Source organism: Oreochromis aureus, linkage group 20 (assembly GCF_013358895.1).
Source record: "Oreochromis aureus strain Israel breed Guangdong linkage group 20, ZZ_aureus, whole genome shotgun sequence".
Classification (NCBI taxonomy): Eukaryota; Metazoa; Chordata; class Actinopteri; order Cichliformes; family Cichlidae; genus Oreochromis; species Oreochromis aureus.
Genome location: NC_052961.1, coordinates 5,415,851 through 5,435,115, shown reverse-complemented (window position 1 = coordinate 5,435,115; position 19,265 = coordinate 5,415,851). Strand labels below are relative to the sequence as shown.

Here is a 19,265-nt window from a genome sequence, read left to right as displayed (position 1 = left end):
TTAGGAAAGTTCAAGAATAACTTTAAAACAACTTTTTGAAGATCAGATGTAGAAAATAGTCTTTAGTAGGATTGTAGTTTTCTGTTTGATCTGTAGGACTGACAGCCATTATAATATAACTAAGACCTCTTATAACCATGCTGGAAACAGACTGGCTTAAATGACTAGTTATTCTTCATTGCAATTTATTTCCATTTAAATATACATACTGGTCTTCTAAAAAGATTTTATATCTGCTGCACTTCCTGCTAAATCGAACAGGAGCCTTTATTTTGGAAATTTACAGGAAGTTCTGTGTCACGATGTTCCAAGTAACTTGACACGGTCGTGATTAGAGACAGAAACGGTGTCGTCTGCTGAAGTTTAGCTCCATCAAAGTTGTCCTTGAGTCAGAGCTGTTGAAGTTTATCAGCTGGCCCCTAACAGTCAGATGAATGATCGGTAGAAGCCGCTAAAATCGCACAAGTTCCGGTTTCATGTGATTAACGATGCTCCGTGTCTCTGTCAGCCGTTTTACTGAGCCATGAGCTCCATGAAGAGAGTCCAGTGATTCCACTAGATGGATCCTTCCAGCGTGATCTCCAGGATCCAGACCTGCACACACACTCAGACTGCGGGGATTTATCTGCCTTGTAGTAGGATCGCATCGCTCACCCCGACTGGTGAGAGAGCAGGAGTGTGTGTGTGTGTGTGTGTGTGTGTGGTTTGAAGGCGTGACCTCATCATTAAGAGAAGTAAGAAGTTCCTGGTTTGAAGTGAAGAAGAAGAGAAGCAGCATTAAACCATCAGAGCTCTGAGATGAAACACACTTTGGTCTGCTTCATCTTCCTCAGTGAGTAAATTCTCTTCTTGTTTCTGTCACTTTCTCTGTTCTAAGTTTTATTTGTCTCCATTTTATTTTCATTTGTAGGTAATCACTCAGTTTTATAGTTCACTTCTTCATTTGTTTGTTCTCTCTCATAGTTACTGGTTTCTGTGGTTAAACATAGTGCGAAGTTTGATAATGAGTCACTCAAACATGCAGCTTATTAGCAGCATGAGAAAGATCCTTAAGATATATAAATATATAAAGTTTGAAATGAATAAACATGTGGAATTTAAATGTTTCCACAATTTGATCGCCCCAAATTTCTACTTTTTATTGGACATTGAACCTGTAATCAAATACTTTTCCTCTACTCTTCTTTGAAAGAAAAACTTATAATAGTAGAGCTGATGAAACCAGACTGTTTCATTTCTTCTCCTAATGAGCTGAAGAGCAACAGCACAGTGAGCGGTGACAACCTGAGGACTGGATCTTTAGCAGCACGTCTAAAATGCTCATTTCACATACAAATATAGAAATAGCCGATGATGATGATGATGTCATCTAAGATAAATAAAAGTCAAAACTCATTTTTGTATCTTTTTTACAACCTAAACTCTGAATCTTCCACATCAGATGCTTTGTGTTCGTGTATAAAACAGGAAGTTTGCTGTTTGCAAATAAAAACAGAAAAATGAAGTTAACTGAACTTCTGTGATCAGTTCAAATTAATAATCACCTGTCACATTTAATCTATAGTAAGATTGTAACTAATGATTGTTCATCCTTTCAGCAGCACTTCAGGATGGAAACACTGGTTTGGTCAAAGCACAAACTCCTCGTACAGAAAAGGAAGGAGGAAACATCACAGTTAAATGCAACTTTTATTTCTCTGGAAGCAGGAAACTGTTCTGTAAGGAAAAATGTGAAAATGGAAACATTCTTGTTGAAACATCTGATGATGCAGCTCAGAACGGCAGATACAGCATTAAATATGTAAAAACATATATTACCTCATATCCTACTCTGTATGTGAGCATCACACAGCTGAAACAGTCTGACTCAGGACGGTACAGGTGCTCTTTGGACATTGCTTTGAGGCCTGATCCAAACCATGATTTCGAGCTGATTGTCACAGCAGGTGAGTTTCTGCTAACAGTCGTGTTTGTCTTTGAAGGTGTGACAGAAGTTTCCCGTCTCAAAGGCAGCTACTTTTCTTTCAAATCACCTACAGATGTTATATTTATCTGAAACATCAAGTTTCATCAGTTCTGCTGTCAAACAGCCCATAACCACGTCAGTCACATGCAGATATATAAACTGCTTCAAGTGGTCTTATTATGACTCTGATGGTTTCATTGTTCACAGCTTCAACCACTTCAACACCAAACGGGACTCTGAGACCTTTTTCAGCTTCAGTGTTTCTCTCATCAGCCTCCAAACCACCAACAACACAGAGTTTAAGCTCAGCTTCAGGAAGCTCCACACCTTCATCAGCCTCCTCTGGAAGTTCAGGTACATTATATATTTTTATATGTATGCAGATTTACATGTGTTGAAGATCCATTAATGAGTGAACTACACAAGAATGACACATTAAGAGCTGTGGAAGAATCACTCTGATCTTTTAGTGAAGTAAAAGAGAAAAACTGTAGAAATGAATGAAAAATAAGTTTCCACCACAGCAGGTCAGCAGCTGAGAGAGAACATGGCTGACTTCCTCAGAGCAGCACTACATGAGATCTGTGCTAGATGACAGATATAGACTGTGATTAGTCACTGTTTGGTTTCAGAGCTTTTTCACAAGTGTCAGTGTAACAGACACAGACAGAGGAAAGCATTGTGGGAGCTGTAGTTGTTACTGTTTGAAGCAGAATGAGGAGCTGCTCAAGTTTTACCAGAAAGTACAACAGCAGGTACTTAATACAGAAAACTTGGTGAAACTATAAATACTTTCTATGCTTCTGAGTAACTACTTCATTCAATAATTTCATGCACACAAAAAAACAACTCAGTACTCAACAGGAGTTACACGATGACGACCGCACACACTGCCTCAAATCGCACAACAGCCCAGTTTGTTCTCCTCCTCTTCCTCTTTATATGTCCCGCCCACGATTATGAGAGGAAACACCTGCGGTCAGTTGTTACACCATCACTGCTGTAACAACTGTTTACACTGTGTGAGTCAAAGAAATCTTCTCTGTTAAGCTCTTGCAGATGTGCTGCTTTATGTGCGGCTGGTTCTGGTCGTTGTCATCAGCATCTTTTTAGCATCTTTGCTGATGAAGAGGAGAGCCATTAAACCCAGAGGTGAGGCTACAGGAAACACATGACATCAGTGTTTTCATCACTTCAGAGCTCATCACACTAATGCACATTCATTTCCTGGAGACTAAACCTCAGTAAACAAGTTTTAATAGTGAAAATTTAGCAGTACACATTGTAGGAAATTACTCATAATGTCACAGTGGAAACAGATTTATGTGCTAACAACAGGAGTCAGACAAGAAAAATGCAAAGAAAATGCCTGAAATCAGCTTCTGTCTGTCAACAGATGCAGTTTATTTAGTAGGAAAATATCATTTTCATCAGATTATTTACAGAAAAGCCAAACAGAGCATGGCTCAGAGATTCTTCCTCAACAAAATAATCACAGTTTGTACAAAGTTAGTCTAATTCTCCTGTAACAGTTAGTCTGATAAAAGTGTGTCCATCAAGGTTATTAGTTAACTAAAACTAAACTAAAAGCTGAAACTAGTGAACCTTGCAAAAGTGAAATTAACTAAAATGATAGTTGATCAAATCAAATAAAAATATAGAGGAACTGTTCTTAGTTTGCTGTTATTGTGGTTCATATTGGCGGCACATGCATCAGGACTAAGAACAGTAACTGATTACTGCCAGTTATCATCGTTGATCCTGAGTTTCATCCTCAGGTTCTACTTGGTGGAACACGTCTTAAAGACTGATGTTTATCTTCTGATCTGCATGTTTTTCAGGACCTCCTGTGGAATCTGAGCGTGCTGACATCACACAGGTGAGTTTTGGGAATTGTGAGACACCTGAGCTTCATCACAGCTTGATTTGTATCAGTCAGCTGGTTTGATCTCCTTCTGCAGGACAACCAGTTGTGTGAAGAGATCAGAGAGGACGACAGACAGAGCAGCTCACCTCCTGCAGGAGTGTCTTCAGTGTACGCTACACCAAAAGCCTCCAACCAGATGGAGATGAAAACACAGACCTCTGCAGCCTCTCCACCTCTCCTCACGACAAAGTAAAACTGTGGTCTGATTTTAAGCTCTGTGATTTTTACTATATCATCTCTTTCTGCCAGCTAATATTAATGATGAGGAATGCACAAAGTCAATGTGGACTCTCTGGTACCAGTTTATTAGGTACAGATAGTTAAAAACAGTCCAATAATAAAATCTTTCATTTGTTATTAAGTATTATTTTTAGAGATTATTATTATTATTATTATTATTATTATCATTTATGCTACACTTGATTTGTTTTGCATTAGTGTTTTAGATATTTTCATTATTATTTTTTCATTTCATCAACACACTAAAGGCAACGTTATCATTTAATTTAGATTCTGACGTTTGACGTCACTTTTCTTTCAGACTAACGATGACATGAATGGAGATGATTACACTGAAGTGGATTTCCCATATTCCCACCACCAACAGCGCCCCCCAGTGGGGATGCAGCTGGTGTCGTCTCCTCCAGACTTCAGGCACATGCCAGCCCTGCCAACCACACCACAGATCTCCTCTGCTGCTGAAAAACATCAGCAGTGATGCTGTTGATGGAACCTCAGCGACTAACAGATGAACACAGTTCATAAAACAGTTTATGACATTTATCACCTACAGACAAACAATTAGCCTCAGTTTAAAGCTTTTTTATTGCAGCTACTTATAATTTAGTTTAACATATAATTGATTCTGTTTTTCATTTTCTCAAACTGGAATATTTCCCAGTTTGAAAAACTATTCTTGCTATTGTGATTCTGGAGAACAGATTCAGTGAAAGAGCTGCACAAAATGATGCATATAGGAGGGAGTATGGAGAGTTATTAGATCAGCCAGCAGGTAGGCTGTTCTTGGAGGGAGGTCCTTAAATGCTGTCATCAAAAAGGCTCCAGGTGGCTGACTTTGCATGTGCTCAACTATTTATGATGATGTGTATTTAAACTAAACCACTGGACCTCAGCTACACTGCTGTGTCACCTGTCTGTGTTGTCAAATCAGACACAAGGAATTTAACATGGAAATAATTTCTAATGTAAAAACAATAAAGTGAAGATAAACACTTGGTAAATGTTTCCCTTCACAGCTCAAGTGTCAGAAGAGACTGGATGAAGGTCTGAATGTCAGTGAGAGCTGGGATAGGCCTGTGGTCAAGGGCGTAGATTTGGCGGGACATGTCCCCACCAATAATTTGATCTCTTCGAGTAAAGAAAAACAAACCCGATAGAAAGAAAAACACGATCTGTCAACGTCTCATTCACCCAGCGGTGCAGAAAGAGTTACGTTCTCTACTGGAGTCCTACGTCATGTGACAAATATGGCCAATGTGATTGGCTGTGCCTTTCAGGGAGCTCTGTTTAGTTTTAGCAGCAGCAAGCCTGCGCTGCAAGGAGGAGAGGAGGATGGCAGCAAAAAGGAAGAACCTGGTTATAAGAAAGTATTTTTCAAAGAAACCTGTAAGTCACTTACTCATAAAATGTTTCCGTCATAATAACGTCACAGGCTATGCTAGGCTTTGGTCTGTATGTAACCATGAATAACGTGTTTTGGAAACTAACTGCACAACAGGCAGCACTGTTAGTTATCTCAGTCTCCCAGAGTAGCATTTCTAATTTAGATTGAAACTAAAAGGCTGTTAAAATTATATGTCTAACGTTAAAATGTTGGTGACTCAATAATTTCATCCTAATGGTACTGACATATTCATAGGGTTAATTTTTGAGACAAAATATCATGAGTTAGTCATGATTTTGCAATTATTCCACCTTGTAGTGCAGTCTGCACAAATTGTTTTAAAAATGCACTCACCCTACAAACATTACTGATGAGTCAAGATCTGCACACATTGACAGAAACACTGAAGCAGCTACACATTTTATTCTTATTGTCATGTATGTCCTATTTGTCAGGTGACAGAAGAACCAACACAAAGCTCAGAGAGAAATGGTGATACAAGATCACAGGTGAAATTGGATGTTGACTTGGTGGTTCATGACTGTATTTGAAGCACATCAGGGCTCGCAAAATTTCAAAATCTCTGGTAGCCCTTCGCAGGGGCGGATCTAGAGAAATTTTCTTAGGGTGGCATGAGGGTGGCAAAGAAATCAAATGGGGTGGCAAAATCAAAGCCTCCCCCCCCCAAACACATATGCAGGTGGTTACATATGGTTAAAATGATTCAAATGCAGTAAGTATACACGTTTTTCATATAAATATAGTCTATAACTTAATTATTGCCTGTAGCCCACATAATTAAACACTTTAGTTACATAAAACATGTGAGTTTTGATGTTATGTACTGTATAGCCTGTATAATAAATAAATATGTAGCTCAATAAGTATAAAACCCAGATAGCTACACAACATGGGGCGGTTCATTTACAAACACAAGTCTAACTTCAGTTTCACACTGTTTTTTGTTAGAAAACAATCACATTGTTACAGCTTAAATTACACAAAATGTCAGAAATCTGCACTGTCATGAACAAAAATTTAAACCTAATTTTTCATGATTTGTTGAATTAACCCACTGAGGTCTGAAATACAACCGGCCATTTTTGACTCCTTTAGAGTTTACGTTTGTATTTCACCCTCAGATTGTTTCATTTTATTTTTCCCCCTTGCCTTGTTTGGCATCTTTTCAGCTCAACTGAATTTAGTTGTTTTTTCACTGACATACTGTATTAGTATTACTGATCTGAAATCACACAAAGAACTTAAAATCCTAGTAGTATTTTTACTGTAAAAAAAAAAAACACAGACATGTTGAGTAAATTTTATAACTTGAAATGCAAATATAAAATGTACATTTTGTAAACATAAACAACTATTTATCTAAAAATGCAGCCAATACACCTGCCGTTTTTTTTTTTTCATTTTGCACAACCATTTAAAAATATTACTAAAACTAAAATGAGAGAACAATCAGGTGTCGTAATAAGATGTCCCACAAATGATGTGTGCCAGTAAAAAAAAAAAGTTTGTCCACCAAAAAGACAGAAGAGAGCAGCACAGGATAAACCTGCCGTCCTGACAGCAGGAGGTGTATCACTCCGCTGGTTTTCTACTTAGTGACCGTGTTTACATTGCAAATGTGCCTTAGTGACATTCATTAGTGCCCTCACTGACACACAAAACAAAACGACTACACAACAGAACAACTACACAAGACAACACAACACACTAAGTATACACTCCACACTAAATGTCACAAATCTCCCACATCTAAAAACTCTCTCACTCGCTCGCTCTGTCTCGCTGCCGTTACCGTCACTTCCAAAACTTTTTCCTCTTCCTAAACAACCAAATCCCACGTGTTGACTTTTTTTTTTTTTTTTTTTGGTCGACATGGTGCATTTTTCCACCGATAGGAAAGAGGTGGCTTTTTTTCCCCTTTCTTTACTGTTTTCGCGCTGAAAACGCTTAAAATCCCCACACACAAAAACGCGTGGCTTATATATATTATCACAACTCTGGATTTACTGGCCTGTAATTAAAATGTAAAAACTTTGAAGTCCGAACTTTCAATGTGGGCTGAAATAGAGACTCAGGGTGGCTGCAGCTTGTTGTTATGTCAGCTTACATCAGTCATGTGATTTGGAGGTGCAGCTTGTCTGTGGACCACAGATGGTTAATAACACTCACCTTGCTTCCATTTCCAGAGTGTAACATCCAACCACCTGTGTAAAATCCGAAATTCCCATGGTGTTGTTCAAAATGTGCTCTGCTTGCTACTGAAAACAAGAAAAAAGCCGGTCCTGCTATGGGCTGAACCATTTGTTAATGGTGGAGGGGGGGGACACTAAGCAATATATTCAGTTTTAGCATTTATATTCACTGTTGACTGTAACTACGCTCAAACTGTTAATGCTATCTTATTTTAATAAACAACACTGTCATAAGCAAAACTGGGGTGGCACTTGGGGTGGCAAGGGATGATTTTAGGGTGGCACTTGCCACCCCATGCCACCCTTCTATATCCGCCCCTGGCCCTTCGGGCAGGCACTCTTCAGTTTTTGGTAGCCCAAAATAAATTTAAGTAGCCCGAATAAAAAAGAGAGCAATTTTTAATGTTTTGTTTCCGTTACAATATTATACATTAAAGTATAATATTGTAACGAAACAAAATGAATCAGAAAGTTGTTAAAATACAAATCATAACAACTGTATAAAAATTACAACCATCAACTCAAATACTTGTTTCTAATTGAACAGAAATTTCTATGAACTTGTAAGAACTGTGTAGAACATGAATCAGTCTGTATCAGATCCTGAATCTGAAATTTCCACTGAAGTCAAGGGTAAGGGATGAGTGGAACCAAGATCGAGGCCATTTGCTTTTTGAAGTTTGCAAAGACTGCTAAATTTGGCCAATGGTGGTTCACTCTTTGCAACATAGTACGCTTTTGAAAGATTTTTCAGGACTTCTGCTTGTGCTTGGTTTATTTTTAGTATGTTTTTTGCAATTGCTGTTTGTTCTGGGAAAGATATTGCAGACTGAGCAATAATGCATTTCTTGCGTTTCTCATGGGTTCTGATGGGGTCTTTCTTAAAATTACTGGTCCCAGTTGCAAAGGCGCTTGTCGACTCAAATGAAATGAAACTCACGACACACCTGGCAGAACATGATGTTATTTAGCTCGTCATATTCCAGCCACATAAATTCTTTTGTCCATGAAACCATAAAGCTGAGCTTTCTTTTTGCCTCATAGTCTGATTTGTCATAACTTTTCCGTTTTGTGGTAGGCTTTTCATTGGCTGCCCCTTCTTCACCCTGACCTGTCTTATTTGGCTCAGCAGAACTAAAATACCGGTGTAAATCCTGCTGCTTTTATACATGTACTTACATAACGGTCAGCGATTCTCTGCGCAATCAACCTCTCACATGTTTAAGCTTGCTGTGGGAGATTTCACTTGTCACGTTTGAATAGTAAGCTAATGAGTGATAAGACGATGTCAGAGGAATTGGTGCGCAATTAATCGTCACTCACCAATCAGTGCTGCCGCTCTCTATACACCGTTCGCGCGATCGCAAAGTGAAAGTGAAGCCAAAAAGAAGCACAAATTCAAACGCGATTTCAATATGTCACATATTGACAGAGGCTCATCGATGCCAATGACATAATTACTCAGCTACATTTGCGAAAGAAAATGCAAAAGCATTGACACATATTTTTCCTTCCTATGATAGCCCGACGGGCAGGGCTGAGATAGATTTTGGTAGCCCGACAGGAAAAATCGCTAGCCCCGGGATGTCGGGCTAGCGATTTTGCGAGCCCTGCACATGTGTGACTGCATGTATTTGGAATGTCTCACTGTTATTTATCAGCTGACAGAGGCAGCTCTGCCATGTTGTAGCTCAGACAGAGGTGAAGAGGCGAGGTCACAGGTAACTGACTGATGATTTGGTGCTATAGATTAACTAGTATTTATTATCATGACAGTTGTTAGGCTGCTGATGTAAACTGATTCATTAGTGTATATTTGACAAAGAATGTGAATTGACATGTCTCACTTTTTCTATGGCACGAATCAATGTGTTGTTTTATCAGGTGGCAATATGTCCTAGTACACTCAGAGGGGAAGAGCCAGGGCCAAAGGTGAGGCACATCAAGCACAGAATAATAATTTTAATCTGAGGATAAAACGCATGTATTGAGGCTGAAAGAAGCTTCAGTGCTCTCAGAAGACTAAAAACATGGCTAAGGTCAACAATGACTCAAATGAGATTAAACAATGCTGCTGTATGTCCACCAGGAGAGACTGGACAGTATAGATGTAAAACCAATATGCCAGCAGTTTATCTCAGCTAACGAGAGGAGAAGGCATGTGTTTGGCTCCTTCACATAGTGGACATTGAGTTGTTGTGTGGGACACCAGTAGTCCATGTCTGTCGCTGTAACAGTAGTTCATGTTTAGAATAAAACATCCCAGCTCACTGATTTGATCGGGGCAACAGTGTGTTTAAAATGTTGTATAATTTTGCTGAGAGATCTTTTGTGGTAATCTTAGATGAGTAGTTTTATGGACAAAACCCAGCAGGTCATTCAGTGTTCCCTTAGTGCTAATGTATCAGAGATGTTGGTGTACTATAACTGAAGTAATGTTGTTAAGTCCTTAAAGTCATATTCTTTTATTGTCATGACTGTATTTTTATTTTTGTATGATACCTGATTTATATGGAATATGGCTCAAATAAACTAAAGTCTTAAACTTAAGTAATTTAACATTATATAATTCACATATAAAACTATGAATTGTAATTTTAAATGGTTTAAAAGCATGTAGAATAGCATATGTAGGTAGGCAAGTATATTTCTCCTTTTTTTAATCAAGAAGCAAAGACAAAAAGGGAAAAGAAAGAAACAGGGCGGGGTTCAGTGGTTGAATCATCCGTCCCCACCAACACCAAAACCAAATCTACGCCCTTGCCTGTGGTCATGATTGTTTATAATTATTCTGGGTTTATCAGTTCTGCTCTTTTATTGTGTCGACAAAAGCTTAATATTTGCTTATGATCAAATATTTTGGGTGAATTAATATCTTGAAGCAATAAAACCTTCCATTAAAACAAACTGTTTCTTTGTGTTCCTGTGATCACAGACAGTCTCCCATCCCCGACTCTGCCTTTGTTGCTGCTCAGTTTTAATTTCAAAAGCATGTCATGATGGACGTTTCATCTGTTTGTCACTGTTTCTATAAATATCTGGTTAATTAATCCAATCCAACTTTATTTGTAGAGCACTTTAAGAACAACATGGTTGACCAAAATCTTTTCCAATAAAAAACAGAGATAAAAGTTTAAAAACCATACATTAAACAGACAAAGAAAGCTAAATAACAATAAAATAAGTACATAAGTGAAGAAAGATAAAAAATACAAAAAATAAAATCAGTAAATATTAAATATTAAAACATTAGTAAAATACAACATGAGTATTTTATTTATGGAATAAATAAAATAAAGTAAAAAAGATTGAGAGCGGCCAAAAGCGAACTAAAACTTACTACAAGCTGACTCCTAAAACGCCTTGGAGAAAATGTGTTTTTAAAAGAGATTAAAAAATTTTCAAGTGTTGGGGCAACTTATTCCATAAATTGGAATAACAACGAAAAGCTCGGTCCCCCCCAGTGTTTCAGTCTCGAAATGGGGACAGCAAGGAGTGACTGGTCAGTTGATCTGAGAGACTTTTGTGGAGTGTATGGGTGTAGAAGGTCTGACAGGTAAATAGGAGTCAGGGCATTTAAGACTTTAAAAGCAAAAATTTACATTTTTTTTTTGCTTTTCTACATTTAATTAAGCAAATGTAGGTGAAGAACTTTTATGTTGGTTTTTAGAAAAGTTCCAGAAATAACTTTAAAACAACTTTTTAAAGATCAGATGTAGAAAAAATTAATTAGGAGGATTGTAGTGTTCTGTTTGATCTGCAGGACTGACAGCCATTGTATTATGGGGGAGCTATTTAAGAGAGTGATGGTGCTCCCTCCAACGCGGGATTATTGCGTGAGACTCCACGTTAGTCTTCAAGCTCAGTAAAGTTAGTGTGTGTATGCCCGCAGTTGTATGGTGTCTTGACGGCTGCTTCTATTGTTTCCCCAGGAGAAGTGTGGAGCGCCAGACAGCAGCCAGCATGGGGAGTGCTGAGACACGGGAGCAGAGAGCACAAAGACACGGGCTTTTCGGGGAAGACACGACACGGGAATCATTTATCGCACTTTAAATAAACGCACCGTTTGCAGTGAAGAGTCCTGCGTTTTGGGTCGTATTTTCCTCCACATCCCCACGGCTTGCCCTGGCAAACCGTGAGATTATAACCATGCAGGGGCGGATCTAGAGAAATTTTCTTAGGGTGGCATGAGGGTGGCAAAGAAATCAAATGGGGTGGCAAAATCAAAGCCTCCCCCCCAAACACATATGCAGGTGGTTACATATGGTTAAAATGATTCAAATGCAGTAAGTATACACGTTTTCATATAAATATAGTCTATAACTTAATTATTGCCTGTAGCCCACATAATTAAACACTTTAGTTACATAAAACATGTGAGTTTTGATGTTATGTACTGTATAGCCTGTATAATAAATAAATATGTAGCTCAATAAGTATAAAACCCAGATAGCTACACAACATGGGGGTGGTTCATTTACAAACACAAGTCTAACTTCAGTTTCACACTGTTTTTGTTAGAAAACAATCACATTGTTACGCTTAAATTACACAAAATGTCAGAAATCTGCACTGTCATGAACAAAAATTTAAACCTAATTTTTCATGATTTGTTGAATTAACCCACTGAGGTCTGAAATACAACCGGCCATTTTTGACTCCTTTAGAGTTTACGTTTGTATTTCACCCTCAGATTGTTTCATTTTATTTTTCCCCTTGCCTTGTTTGGCATCTTTTCAGCTCAACTGAATTTAGTTGTTTTTTTCACTGACATACTGTATTAGTATTACTGATCTGAAATCACACAAAGAACTTAAAATCCTAGTAGTATTTTTTACTGTAAAAAAAAAAAAACAGACATGTTGAGTAAATTTTTATAACTTGAAATGCAAATATAAAATGTACATTTTGTAAACATAAACAACTATTTATCTAAAAATGCAGCCAATACACCTGCCGTTTTTTTTTTTTTCATTTTGCACAACCATTTAAAAATATTACTAAAACTAAAATGAGAGAACAATCAGGTGTCGCAATAAGATGTCCCACAAATGATGTGTGCCAGTAAAAAAAAAAAGTTTGTCCACCAAAAGACAGAAGAGAGCAGCACAGGGATAAACCTGCCGTCCTGACAGCAGGAGGTGTATCACTCCGCTGGTTTTCTACTTAGTGACCGTGTTTACATTGCAAATGTGCCTTAGTGACATTCATTAGTGCCCTCACTGACACACAAAACAAAACGACTACACAACAGAACAACTACACAAGACAACACAACACACTAAGTATACACTCCACACTAAATGTCACAAATCTCCCACATCTAAAAACTCTCTCACTCGCTCGCTCTGTCTCGCTGCCGTTACCGTCACTTCCAAAACTTTTTCCTCTTCCTAAACAACCAAATCCCACGTTTGACTTTTTTTTTTTTTTTTTGGTCGACATGGTGCATTTTTCCACCGATAGGAAAGAGGTGGCTTTTTTCCCCTTTCTTTACTGTTTTCGCTGAAAACGCTTAAAATCCCACACACAAAAACGCTGCGTGGCTTATATATATTATCACAACTCTGGATTTACTGGCCTGTAATTAAAATGTAAAAACTTTGAAGTCCGAACTTTCAATGTGGGCTGAAATAGAGACTCAGGGTGGCTGCAGCTTGTTGTTATGTCAGCTTACATCAGTCATGTGATTTGGAGGTGCAGCTTGTCTGTGGACCACAGATGGTTAATAACACTCACCTTGCTTCCATTTCCAGAGTGTAACATCCAACCACCTGTGTAAAATCCGAAATTCCCATGGTGTTGTTCAAAATGTGCTCTGGCACAATCAGAAGCATGCTTGCTACTGAAAACAAGAAAAAAGCCGGTCCTGCTATGGGCTGAACCATTTGTTAATGGTGGAGGGGGGGGACACTAAGCAATATATTCAGTTTTAGCATTTATATTCACTGTTGACTGTAACTACACTCAAACTGTTAATGCTATCTTATTTTAATAAACAACACTGTCATATGCAAAACTGGGGTGGCACTTGGGGTGGCAAGGGATGATTTTAGGGTGGCACTTGCCACCCCATGCCACCCTTCTATATCCGCCCCTGTAACCATGCTGGAAACAGGCTGGCTTAAATAACTAGTTATTCTTTATTTCCATTGATTTCCTCTTGAAAATACATACTGCTCTTCTAAAAAGACTTTCATCTGCTCTTCTTCCTGCTAAATGGAACAGGAGCCTTTATTTTGGAAATTTACAGGAAGTTCACTGTCACGATGTTCCAAGTAACTTGACACGGTCGTGATTAGAGACAGAAACTGTCTCGTCTGCTGCAGTTTAGCTCCATCAAAGTTGTCCTTGAGTCAGAGCTGTTGAAGTTTAACAGCTGGCCCCTAACAGTCAGATGAATGTTCGGTAGAAGCCGCTAAAACCGCACAAGTTCCGGTTTCATGTGATCAACGATGCTCCGTGTCTCTGTCAGCTGTTTTACTGAGCCATGAGCTCCATGAAGAGAGTCCAGTGATTCCACTAGATGGATCCTTCCAGCGTGATCTCCAGGATCCAGACCTGCACACACACTCAGACTGCGGGGATTTATCTGCCTTGTAGGAGGATCGCATCGCTCACCCCGACTGGTGAGAGAGCAGGAGTGTGTGTGTGTGTGTGTGTGGTTTGAAGGCGTGACCTCATCATTAAGAGAAGTAAGAAGTTCCTGGTTTGAAGTGAAGAAGAAGAGAAGCAGCATTAAACCATCAGAGCTCTGAGATGAAACACACTTTGGTCTGCTTCATCTTCCTCAGTGAGTAAATTCTCTTCTTGTTTCTGTCACTTTCTCTGTTCTAAGTTTTATTTGTCTCCATTTTATTTTCATTTGTAGGTAACCACTCAGTTTTACCACTCACTTCTTCTCACTCATAGTTACTGGTTTCTGTGGTTAAACATAGTGCGAAGTTTGATAATGAGTCACTCAAACATGCAGCTTATTAGCAGCATGGGAAAGATCCTTAAGATATATAAATATATAAAGTTTGAAATGTATAAACATCCATCCATCCTCATCCGCTTTATCCGAAGTCGGGTCAGCGGGGCAGCAGCCTAAGCAGAGAAGCCCAGACCTCCCTCTCCCCAGCCACCTCCTCCAGCTCATCCGGGGAACACCAAGGCGTTCCCAGGCCAGCCGAGAGATATAATCTCTCCAGCGCGTCCTGGGTCTGCCCTGGGCCTCCTCCGGTGGGACATGCCCGAACACCTCACCCAGGAGGCGCCCAGGGGCATCCTTGTCAGATGCCCGAACCACCTCAACTGGCTCCTTTCGATGTGGAGGAGCAGCGGCTCTCTCTGAGCCCCTCCCGGATGGCCGAACTTCTCACCCTATCTCTAAGGGAGAGGCCAGCCACCCTTCGGAGGAAGCTCATTTCTGCCGCTTGTACCCGCGATCTCGTTCTTTCGGTCACTACCCACAGCTCGTGGCCATAGGTGAGGGTAGGGGCGAGATCGACCGGTAAATTGAGAGCTTCGCTTTTACACTCAGCTCCCTCTTCACCACGACGGACCGGTGCAACGTCCGCATCACTGCAGCCGCAGCACCAATCCGTCCTGTCGATCTCTGGCTCCTTCTCCCATCACTGCGAACAAGACCCCGAGATACTTGAACTCCTCCACTTGGGGCAGGAACTCATCCCCGACCCGGAGTGGGCACTCCACCCTTTTCCGGCTGAGAACCATGGCCTCAGATTTGGAGGTGCTGATCCTCATTCCCGCTGCTTCACACTCGGCTGCGAACTGCTCCAGTGCGAGCTGGAGGCCCCACCCGATGAAGCCATCAGAACCACATCATCCGCAAAAGCAGAGATGAGATTCTGAGGCCACCGAGTGAAAGCCCTCCGCCACTTGGCTGCGCCTAGAAATCCTGTCCATAAAAATTATGAACAGAATCGGTGACAAAGGGCAGCCTGGCGGAGCCCATCACCCACCGGGAACGAGTCCGACTTATTGCCGGCAATGCGAACCAAACTCTTGCAACGGTTGTATAGGGATCGAATGGCCCGTAGCAGTGGGCCAGACACCCCATACTCCGGCAACACCTCCCACAGGACACCCCGAGGGACACGGTCGAATGCCTTCTCCAAGTCCACAAAACACATGTAGACTGGTTGGGCAAACTCCCATGCACCCTCAAGTATCCTCGAGAGGATAAAGAGCTGGTCCAGTGTTCCGCGACCAGGACGAAAACCGCATTGTTCCTCCTGTATCCGAGGTTCGACTAACGGACGAACTCTCCTTTCCAGCACCCTGGCATAGACTTTCCCAGGAGGCTGAGGAGTGTGATCCCCCTGTAGTTGGAACACACCCTCCGGTCTCCCTTCTTAAAGATGGGGACCACCACCCGGTCTGCCAGTCCAGGGGTACTGCCCCTGATCTCCACGCAACATTGTATAAACATGTGGAATTTAAATGTTTCCACAATTTGATCGCCCCAAATTTCTACTTTTTATTGTACGCTGAACCTGTAATCAAATACTTTTCCTCTACTCTTCTTTGAAAGAAAAACTTATAATAGTAGAGCTGATGAAACAACACTCTGTGTTTCATTTCTTCTCCTAATGAGCTGAAGAGCAACAGCACAGTGAGCAGTGACAAACTGAGGACTGGATCTTTAGCAGCACGTCTAAAATGCTCATTTCACATACAAATATAGAAATAGCCGATGATGATGATGATGATGTCATCAAAGATAAATAAAAGTCAAAACTCATTTTTGTATCTTTTTCACATCTTTAAACTCTGAATCTTCCACATCAGATGCTTTGTGTTCGTGTATAAAACAGGAAGTTTGCTGTTTGCAAATAAAAACAGAAAAATGAAGTTAACTGAACTTCTGTGATCAGTTCAAATTAATAATCACCTGTCACATTTAATCTATAGTAAGATTGTAACTAATGATTGTTCATCCTTTCAGCAGCACTTCAGGATGGAAACACTGGTTTGGTCAAAGCACAAACTCTCACCCACAGAGCAGAGGAAGGAGGAAACATCACATTTGGGTGCAGCTTTTATTTCTCTGCAAGCAGGAAACTGTTCTGTAAGGAAAAATGTGAAAATGGAAACATTCTTGTTGAAACATCTGATGATGCAGCTCAGAACGGCAGATACAGCATTAAATATAAACAAACAGATACTCTGTCATATACTCTGTATGTGAGCATCACACAGCTGAAACAGTCTGACTCAGGATGGTACAGGTGCTCTTTGGACAGAACTTTGAGGCCAGATGGAAACGATGATTTCGAGCTGATTGTCACAGCAGGTGAGTTTCTGCTAACAGTCGTGTTTGTCTTTGAAGGTGTGACAGAAGTTTCCCGTCTCAAAGGCAGCTACTTTTCTTTCAAATCACCTACAGATGTTATATTTATCTGAAACATCAAGTTTCATCAGTTCTGCTGTCAAACAGCCCATAACCACGTCAGTCACATGCAGATATATAAACTGCTTCAAGTGGTCTTATTATGACTCTGATGGTTTCATTGTTCACAGCTTCAACCACTTCAACACCAAACGGGACTCTGAGACCTTTTTCAGCTTCAGTGTTTCTCTCATCAGCCTCCACACCACCAACAACACAGAGTTTAAGCTCAACTTCAGGAAGCTCCACACCTTCATCAGCCTCCTCTGGAAGTTCAGGTACATTATATATTTTTATATGTATGCAGATTTGCATGTGGTGAAGATCCATTAATGAGTGAACGACACAAGAATGACACATTAAGAGCTGTGGAAGAATCACTCTGATCTTTTAGTGAAGTAAAAGAGAAAAACTGTAGAAATGAATTAAAAATAAGTTTCCACCACAGCAGGTCAGCAGCTGAGAGAGAACATGGCTGACTTCCTCAGAGCAGCACTACATGAGATCTGTGCTAGATGACAGATACAGACTGTGATTAGTCACTGTTTGGTTTCAGAGCTTTTTCACAAGTGTCAGTGTAACAGACACAGACAGAGTAAAGCATTGTGGGAGCTGTAGTTGTTACTGAGTGTTTGAAGCAGAATGAGGAGCTGCTCAAGTTTTACCAGAAAGTACAACAGCAGATATTTAATACAGGAAACTTGGTGAAACTATAAATACTTTCTATGCTTCTGAGTAACTACTTCATTCAATAATTTCATGCACACAAAAAAAACAACTCAGTACTCAACAGGAGTAACACGATGACGACCGCGCTCACTGCCTCAAATTGCCCAACAGCCCAGTTTCCCCTCCTCCTCTTCCTCTTTATATGTCCCGCCCACGATTATGAGAGGAAACACCTGAAGTCAGAAGGAGGAGGAGCCACACACACGTTCACACCATCACTGCTGTAACAACTGTTTACACTGTGTGAGTCAAAGAAATCTTCTCTGTTAAGCTCTTGCAGATGTGCTGCTTTATGTGCGGCTGGTTCTGGTCGTTGTCATCAGCATCTTTTTAGTATCTTTGCTGATGAAGAGGAGAGCCGTTAAACCCAGAGGTGAGGCTACAGGAAACACATGACATCAGTGTTTTCATCACTTCAGAGCTCATCACACTAACGCACATTCATTTCCTGGAGACTAAACCTGATTAAACAAGTTTGAATAGTAAACATTTAGCAGTACACATTGCAGGAAATTACTCATAATGTCACAGTGGAAACACATTTATGTGCTAACAACAGGAGTCAGACAAGAAAAATGAAAAAAAAAAATGCCTGAAATCAGCTTCTGTCTGTCAACAGATGCAGTTTATTTAGTAGGAAAATATCATTTTCATCAGATTATTTACAGAAAAGCCAAACAGAGCATGGCTCAGAGATTCTTCCTCAACAAAATAATCACAGTTTGTACAAAGTTAGTCTAATTCTCCTGTAACAGTCAGCCTGATAAAAGTGTGTCCATCAAGGTTATCAGAGTTAACTAAAACTAAACTAAAAGCTGAACTCTGAAAAAGTGAAATTAACCAAAATGATATTTAATAAAATCAAATAAAAATATAGAGGAACTGTTCTTAGTTTGCTGTTATTGTGGTTCATATTGGCGGCACATGCATCAGGACTGAGAACAGTAACTGATTACTGCCAGTTATCATCGTTGATCCTGAGTTTCATCCTCAGGTTCTACTTGGTGGAACACGTCTTAAAGACTGATGTTTATCTTCTGATCTGCATGTTTTTCAGGACCTCCTGTGGAATCTGAGCGTGCTGACATCACACAGGTGAGTTTTAGGAATTGTGAGACACCTGAGCTTCATAACAGCTTGATTTATATCAATCAGCTGGTTTGATCTCCTTCTGCAGGACAACCAGTTGTGTGAAGAGAGGACAGACAGAGCAGCTCACCTCCTGCAGGAGTGTCTTCAGTGTACGCTACACCAAAAGCCTCCAACCAGATGGAGATGTAAACACAGACCTCTGCAGCCTCTCCACCTCTGCTCACAACAAAGTAAAACTGTGGTCTGATTTTAAGCTCTTTGATTTTTACTATATCATCTCTTTCTGCCAGCTAATATTAATGATGAGGAATGCATAA

General features: G+C 40.1%; 2 protein-coding genes across 5 annotated transcripts in view; both read left to right on the top strand.

Moving 5' to 3' along the window:
- The first annotated feature begins 328 nt into the window (after positions 1-328).
- Positions 329-19,265, top strand: part of LOC120435249 — a 20,528-nt gene continuing 1,591 nt past the window's right edge. The window contains exons 1-7 of one of the 3 annotated variants that reach the window (XM_039604413.1): positions 329-832; positions 1,599-1,946; positions 2,174-2,320; positions 3,017-3,118; positions 3,808-3,845; positions 3,928-4,082; positions 4,435-5,177. In XM_039604413.1, the coding sequence (XP_039460347.1) occupies positions 799-832; positions 1,599-1,946; positions 2,174-2,320; positions 3,017-3,118; positions 3,808-3,845; positions 3,928-4,082; positions 4,435-4,450 (840 nt within the window). In that variant the 5' untranslated portion in view covers positions 329-798 and the 3' untranslated portion in view covers positions 4,451-5,177. The remainder of the gene's footprint in view (positions 833-1,598; positions 1,947-2,173; positions 2,321-3,016; positions 3,119-3,807; positions 3,846-3,927; positions 4,083-4,434; positions 5,178-19,265) is intronic. The other 2 variants (XM_039604414.1, XM_039604415.1) reach the window with 2 other exon arrangements.
- LOC120435250 lies at positions 14,018-19,238 on the top strand. 2 transcript variants are annotated; one of them, XM_039604417.1, is made up of 6 exons: positions 14,018-14,523; positions 16,687-17,031; positions 17,259-17,405; positions 18,128-18,229; positions 18,914-18,951; positions 19,034-19,238. In XM_039604417.1, the coding sequence occupies exons 1-6, from the start codon at positions 14,490-14,492 to the stop codon at positions 19,193-19,195; spliced, it is 828 nt and encodes a 275-aa protein (XP_039460351.1). In that variant the 5' UTR covers positions 14,018-14,489; the 3' UTR covers positions 19,196-19,238. The 2 variants fall into 2 exon arrangements, with proteins under 2 accessions (XP_039460351.1, XP_039460350.1); XM_039604416.1 differs by having other exon boundaries at positions 16,684-17,031.

Excerpts from the sequence above, each read along its gene's own strand:
- LOC120435250 (XM_039604416.1), top strand. The coding sequence starts at position 14,490 with ATGAAACACACTTTGGTCTGCTTCATCTTCCTCA. Across the intron at positions 17,032-17,258 it reads CGAGCTGATTGTCACAGCAG|CTTCAACCACTTCAACACCA; the intron begins GTGAGTTTCTGC and ends CATTGTTCACAG. Across the intron at positions 17,406-18,127 it reads AGCCTCCTCTGGAAGTTCAG|CTCTTGCAGATGTGCTGCTT; the intron begins GTACATTATATA and ends TTCTCTGTTAAG.